Source organism: Camellia sinensis, chromosome 8 (genome assembly GCF_055761805.1).
Source record: "Camellia sinensis isolate YWXY chromosome 8, ASM5576180v1, whole genome shotgun sequence".
In the NCBI taxonomy this organism is placed as follows: domain Eukaryota; kingdom Viridiplantae; phylum Streptophyta; class Magnoliopsida; order Ericales; family Theaceae; genus Camellia; species Camellia sinensis.
The window spans coordinates 27985879-27993483 of NC_138968.1; the positions used below are offsets into that span (position 1 = coordinate 27985879).

Here is a 7605-nt window from a genome sequence, read left to right on the forward strand (position 1 = left end):
AAAATCTACCAAACTAACAGTCAAAAGTTACAAAAAACATAACAGTTTCATAAATTACTCGAAAATATTGCTCTTTCTTCGACTCCCAATGATTTCCATTTGACGCTGATAATAGTATTCTTGTTGCATTGAGGACATCCCACTCGTATCCATCATCATGATTCTCTCTTCTTCCTTCAATTTCTCTAATTCAGCTTTCTCAACATGAATAATATATGATTTCTCAAGCATTTCAAGTTTTTTCTCAGTTCCTTTCTTTCTCTCTTCTTTCATGTCAATTAGCAAGTCCACAATTGAAGAACTTGTAGTATCTTGGCTCTTCAATTTTTTCAACCTTTCTTTTTCTTTGTTCTTGCCAATTGGTCTCTCCAATTGTATATGCGTGTCTCGTGAGATTTCATCTTCCTCTAGATTGACTAACTCTGGTCTTGAAGGTGAAGATGTGGAATTTCGACTCCTTTTTGGATTTTTCTTTTGGTACGTCTCAAACCATTTCGGTTGATGCCTCAACACATTCCAACAATGTTCGAATGGAAATGAGGTGTTATGAACCTCCTGGTACATAAGTTTTGCCTTGCAATCTGGAATATATATATATATATATATCTCAAAATTTTAAAACATATTGAATGGTAAATGTTTAAATATCTATGTAACTGATACCTTGTCTTGCTCATTCACACCGCTTTCACGCATTGATTCAATTTGTGCAAAGTACCTACAAAACTTATTGGTTCCAAGTTGAATGATTGACCACCGGTTCATCAAAGAATTATCAGTACGTTCACTAATAAATGTTTTGTGTTCGTAGAAGTGCTCCCTAACTCTCCTCCAAAATGTCTTACTTTTTTGCTCATTTCCATGCACTGCATCCAAGCTAGTATTAAGCCAAGCTAATATAAGCAAATTGTCTTCTTCTTTAGAAAAGTTACCACTGCGTGACTTTTTCGTAGCATATTCTTTTTTGGTTGAAAGCTGAGATTCTTGGCCAGCACCTTAACTAACTTGGTTCAGATATTGAGACTTCATGAATTGGTTGTCAAGGTTGGAGCCCTCTTGTAAAAGATTGGTAAAGAATGGGTCTTCACTTGAATCCATCCTACAAGATAGAGTGAATCAAATCAGAATGAATCCATCGTTCAAGATAGAGTGAAAAATTTTAGATTGAATCCTTATCAACAAGACAATAAGTTAGCACTTTCGTATAAAATAAAATCAATTTGATGAAGCCTACTAAGACCACCTCCAACCCTTAACTCAAATTTACGGAAAAGAGCACATGTTTTGAGTTTTCGTTGGATTAATAAGAGGAGTTAACATCTTTTTTTTGTTACAATAATTAAATTTGATATGAATTTGAGTGAAGAATTTGAGTCTCCCTTTGAGTAAAACTCAAGTTGATATAAGTTTGAGTAAAGGGTTGAGCTTGGAGGAGTGTTTTGATAATTGTTTACTAAAATTTGAATTTTTTTCTTTTTTGAAAGGCAAAAGGAAGATTTTATTATGTAGACAAAATTACATAACAAAAGCTTAATATAAGGAAGCATCATAGGTAGCTAAGCTAACATCCCAACAGAGTTAATATGGAAGCAACTACCCAATCAAATGCTAGCAAAAACTGCAAATAGGTTGGAAAAAAAGTGTTGGTAAGGCACCAACACAGCCAACTCCCAGCAAGCCAGAAAATGCCCTCTAGATTGTGTAGGAAATCAGTGATACTCCACACCATAGCAGCAAAGCATCCATTAGAAAATTAGCACATTCACCACACTTCACACCTTCTAAACCTTATCCATATTGTTAAACTCTAAAATGGTATGCTGAGAAAGATTAAAATCTTAAAGCACTACTTCCTTCTATTCCACTAAAACCAAAATAGAGACCAAAAAGTGGAGTTGAAGATTAAACAATAGGCAGAGGTAGGATGACTTAATTATAACTAAAAAAAAGCTGGGGATGACCATTTCTTGCCCCTTTGACACGAGAGGATTTTATCTTTCTCTTTAATTTCATTTATCTATGCACATCAAGAACATTAGCTTTATATGCCTCAGATTCCAGACAACATAAAAGTTTCAACACCTTAATTAGATATATAGAAGGTAACAAACATAAAGGGCTAAACACTTGGTTTTGGCTTAATTTGTTTGTCTAACTTGAACACACTTCCCCTTTATTTTTTCTACTTGTTTTCATAGTAGTTCACCTTTATCTATCCTCTCTCTAAGAGTTATATTCAATGACATGAACAATCAACAATACATTTCACATTTGATCACTTTTAACTAAATAGTGGTAGACAATGGGGCAAATTAATTTTATGCACTAATAACTCAACAAAAATCTTAAAATTATATCATAGTTGTATACAATGTGTATAAAAAAAAACCATAAAGATCACAAACTATATATGTTCTTTCTTAGTATGATAGAAATTTTCTTTACCCAATTTTAAAGATTTTAAAAATATATAAGTAATCTAAGCTTTAAAATATCAACATATATATGCATTCACTTTCATTGAGGCAATTTATCAAACAGTTGTGATACAAGAATTTTGTGCATACAAATTTTCAAAGCAAACGAGCTACTGTTCATCGTTATTCATTTTTTTGTTAATTTTTTTCCAGCCAAACTCTACCTTCTTTCTCTTCCGTGCCAAAACTACATAGCAGCAACCACTCCACAGCATTTGTTTTCACCATATCTGAAACTCAGGTTCTCTCTCTCTCTATCTCTCTCTCTCTCTCTCTCTCTCTCTCTCTTTGTGTTGTACTCTAGATTTGGATTAGATTGGATGAATTGGGTTTGTAATTTTATTTGAGAACCATCAATGACTCTTTGATTGAATTAAGTTGTTTGAACATCTTTGAAAATTTGTATGCACAAAATTCTTGTATCACAACTGTTTGATAAATTGCCTCAATGAAAGTGAATGCATATATGTGTTGATATTTTAAAGCTTAGATTACTTGTATATTTTTAAAATCTTTAAAATTGGGTAAAGAAAATTTCTATCATACTGAGAAAGAACATATATAGTTTGTGATCTTTATGGTTTTTTTTTTATACACATTGTATACAACTATGATATAATTTTAAGATTTTTGTTGAGTAATTAGTGCATAAAATTAATTTGCCCCATTGTCTACCACTATTTAGTTAAAAGTGATCAAATGTGAAATGTGTTGTTGATTGTTCATCTCATTGAATATAACTCTCAGAGAGAGGATAGATAAAGGTGAATTGCTATGAGAACAAGTAGAAAAAATAAAAGGGAAGTGTGTTCAAGTTAGATAGCAAATTAAGCCAAAACCAAATGTTTAGCCCTTTATGTTTGTTACCTTCTATATATCTAATTAAGGCATTGAAACTTTTCTGTTGTCTGAAATCTGAGGCATATAAAGCTAATGTTCTTGATGTGCATAGACAAATGAAATTAAAGAGAAAGATAAAATCCTCTCGTGTCAAAAGGGCAAGAAATGGTCATCCCCAGCTTTTTTTTAGTTACAATTAAGTCATCCTACCTCTGCCTATTGTTTAATCTTCAACTCCACTTTTTGGTCTTTATTTTGATTTTAGTGGAATAGAAAGGAAGTAGTGCTTTAAGATTTTAATCTTTCTCGGCATACCATTTTAGAGTATAACAATATGGATAAGGTTTAGAAGGTGTGAAGTGTGGTGAATGTGCCAGTTTTCTAATGGATGCTTTGCTGCTATGGTGTGAAGTATCACTGATTTCCTACACAATCTAGAGGACATTTTCTGGCTTGTTGGGAGTTGGCTGTGTTGGTGCCTTACCAACACTTTTTTTCCAACCTATTTTCAGTTTTTGCTAGCATTTGATTGGGTAGTTGCTTCCATATTAACTCTTTTGGGATGTTAGCTTAGCTACCTATGATGCTTCCTTATATTAAGCTTTTGTTATGTAGTTTTCTCTACATAATAAAATCTTCCTTTTGCCTTTCAAAAAAAAAAAAAATTCAAATTTTAGTAAACAATTATCAAAACACTCCTCCAAGCTCAACCCTTTACTCAAACTTATATCAACTTGAGTTTTACTCAAAGGGAGACTCAAATTCTTCACTCAAATTCATATCAAATTTAATTTTTGTAACAAAAAAAAAGCTGTTGACTCCTCTTATTTAATCCAACGAAAACTTAAAACATGTGCTCTTTTCCCCAAATTTGAGTTAAGGGTTAGAGGTGGTCTTAGTAGGCTTCATTGAATTGATTTTATTTTATACGAAAGTGCTAACTTACTGTCTTGTTGGGATGGATTCAATCTGAAATTTTTCACTCTATCTTGAACGATGGATTCATTCTGATTTGATTCACTCTATCTTGTAGGATGGATTCAAGTGGAGACCCCTTCTTCACCAATCTTTTACAAGAGGGCTCCAACCTTGACAACCAATTCATGAAGTCTCAATATCTGAACCAAGTTAGTCAAGGTGCTGGCCAAGAATCTCAGTTTTCAACCAAAAAAGAATATGCTACGAAAAAGTCACGCAGTGGCAACTTTTCTAAAGAAGAAGACAATTTGCTTATATCAGCTTGGCTTAATACTAGCTTGGATGCAGTGCATGGAAATGAGAAAAAAAGTAAGACATTATGGAGGAGAGTTGGGGAGTACTTCCACGAGCACAAAACATTTATTAGTGAACGTACTGATAATTCTTTGATGAACCGGTGGTCAATCATTTAACTTGGAACCAATAAGTTTTGTGGGTACTTTGCACAAATTGAATCAATGCATGAAAGGGGTGTGAATGAGCAAGACAAGGTATCAATTACATAGATATTTAAACATTTATCATTCAATATATTTTAAAATTTTGATATATATATATATATATTTTTTCCAGATTGGCAAGGCAAAACTTATGTACCAGGAGGTTCATAACACCTCATTTCCATTCGAACATTGTTGGAATGTGTTAAGGCATTAACCAAAATGGTTTGAGACGTACCAAAAGAAAAATCCAAAAAAGGAGTCGAAATTCCACATCTTCACCTTCAACACTAGAGTTAGTCAATCTAGAGGAAGATGAGATCTCACGAGATATAAATGTACAATTGGAGAGGCCAATTGGCAAGAAGAAAGAAAAAGAAAGGTTGAAAAAATTGAAGAGCTAAGATAATTGTAGACTTGCTAATTGACATGAAAAAAGAGAGAAAGAAAGGAGCTAAGAAAAAACTTGAAATGCTTGAGAAATCATATATTATTCATGTTGAAAAAGCTGAATTGGAGAAATTGAAGGAAGAAGAGAGAATCATGATGATGGATACGAGTGGGATGTCCTCAATACAACAAGAATACTATTATCAACGTCAAATGGAAATCATTGGGAGTCGAAGAAATAGCAACATTTCTGAGTAATTTATGAAACTGTTATGTTTTTTGTAACTTTTGACTGTTAGTTTGGTAGATTTTGTTTGGATGAAATAGTTGGATCCTTTTGTGCTATATGGTTTCATGATGTAGAAACAGGGGTTCTTTTTTGTGACTTTTGACTAAAGTAATGTTTATGTATATTTTGTAACTTTTGCCTATATAATACACTGGCATTTTGTAAGCTTTACTTGTTGGAGTTTGGTGCTACAAAGATTATTCTATTTCAAAATGAAACTAAGCTGAACTGCTATTTTTTGGGTTGTTTTTACTGTTGTTTCGGATACTTTTGCTGCTATTTTTGCTGTTGTTTCGGAGCTATTTTGTTGCTATTTTGGGACTATTTTGCTGCTATTACGAGGCTGCTTTGCAGTTGTTTTTGTGCTGAATTTGGGGCTATTTTTGTGTTGAATTTGAGGCTATTTTTGTGTTGAATTTGGGGCTGTTTTGTGCTGGATTTGGGCTTGATTTTCACCTCCAAAAACCACAAAATAATAGGATGAATTAATATGGATAATTTATATCATTTTGATCAAATGAATTCATCAAACAAAATCAAAAACATAATATAAATAAAATCATCAAAATCACTATGTCTAACACATGACTTTCCCAAAAATCAACTTACAAGCTACAACAGTTTAAAAAAAAAAAGAAAAAACTTACAAGCTACAGCAAAAGTTGTAATCATGAGAACCAACCTAGTGTTTAGGTCCATTCTCATTAATTTCATATTGGCTATAGATTTGCCACAAGTGCTCAACCAAATCCGATTGGAGTTGAGAATGAGTTTCTCTATCTCTTATGCGACGATGTCGTTGAATAAATTCCATGATATCAGGTGTACGTTCAAGTGACACTTATGCATGAGGGATTTTATCGATTTGTTCATAATCAATGTTTTGCTCTCCTCCGTCATCTCTTTCATCCTCAATGATCATGTTGTGTAGTATTATACAAGCCTTCATAATATCTTTAAGAGTCTAAAGATCCCATGGTCGTGCAGGTCCACGCACAATTGCAAAACGTGCTTGAAGCACTCCAAATGCACACTCTACATCCTTTTTATACGCCTCTTAGGCCTCAACAAAATGTTTATTCTTTTTTCCTTGTGGACAAGGAATTGTTTTAACAAAAGTTGCCCATTGTGGATATATACTATCAGCAAGGTAGTATCCCATGGTATATTCATTTATATTAATGGTGTAATTAACTCGAGGAGCACGCCCTTGAGCAAGCTCGGTAAATACGAAAGACCGTTATAAAACATTGATAACATTATTAGACCCTGGTAACCCAAAAAATGCATGCCATATCCAAAGATCATATGATGCTACTGCTTCCAAAATAATTGTTGGCTCATGTGCATGGCCAGTATACATACCTTTCCATGCAATTGGGAAATTCTTCCAGGTCCAGTGCATACAATCAATCCCTAACATCCCAAGAAAACCGCAACTTTCGCCAATAGCTAGAAGTCTAGCAATGTCGTCGTTGTTCGGTGACCTCAAGTACTCATCAGAAAAAATTGCAACCACTACTTTGAAAAATTTCTTTAGGCTTTTCATTGCAATACTTTCTCCAATCCTCAAGTATTCATCCATAAAATCAGCTGCTACTTTATAAGCAAGCATTCTAAGAGCCGTAGTTATTTTTTGAAGAGAAGACAAACCGAGCACTCCAACACCATTTCTTTTCTGAACAAAATATGGTTCATAAGCTTCTACTTCAAATTTAATGCGGAGAAAAAGAGAATGATTCATTCGAAACCTTCTCCGAAATAATTTGGGAGGATATATAGTGGATCAGCAAAATAGTCGAGAAAAAGCCTTTGATGGCCTTGCAAAGGATTATGCCAAACGAACTCGCGTTGTTTACGAGTAGCATGTTGTGACTTTGATGAACTCTCTTCTTCCATATAAGCTATTGTAACTATCTCCAACTCATCATCGGAGTCGGAGTCATAAAGAATCATGTCTAGAAAATGAAGATCCATATATAAACAATTAATGAGGATAGAATGAAAGAAAAATATTTCATTTAGATTGTGAGAATTAGAGAACATATGATATTGTTTATAGTAGAAGAATATGACCGTTTGAAAAATTTTGACCGTTGATAAATATAGCCGTTGGAATGCACAGTAGAATGATTGAAGAATATGGTCTAGTTTTGGATTTGGAGTCTTTATATTTTATCCTAAACGCACC

The 7605-nt window shown here is 33.4% G+C and overlaps 1 protein-coding gene across 1 annotated transcript; it reads right to left on the reverse strand.

Moving 5' to 3' along the window:
* Positions 1-1025: 1025 nt before the first annotated feature.
* LOC114318535 (uncharacterized) lies at positions 1026-7370 on the reverse strand. Its single transcript, XM_082885042.1, has 3 exons — positions 7274-7370; positions 6780-7118; positions 1026-1099 (listed from the first exon to the last, which is right to left on the reverse strand). The coding sequence occupies exons 1-3, from the start codon at positions 7368-7370 to the stop codon at positions 1026-1028; spliced, it is 510 nt and encodes a 169-aa protein (XP_082741168.1).
* Positions 7371-7605: the final 235 nt, after the last annotated feature.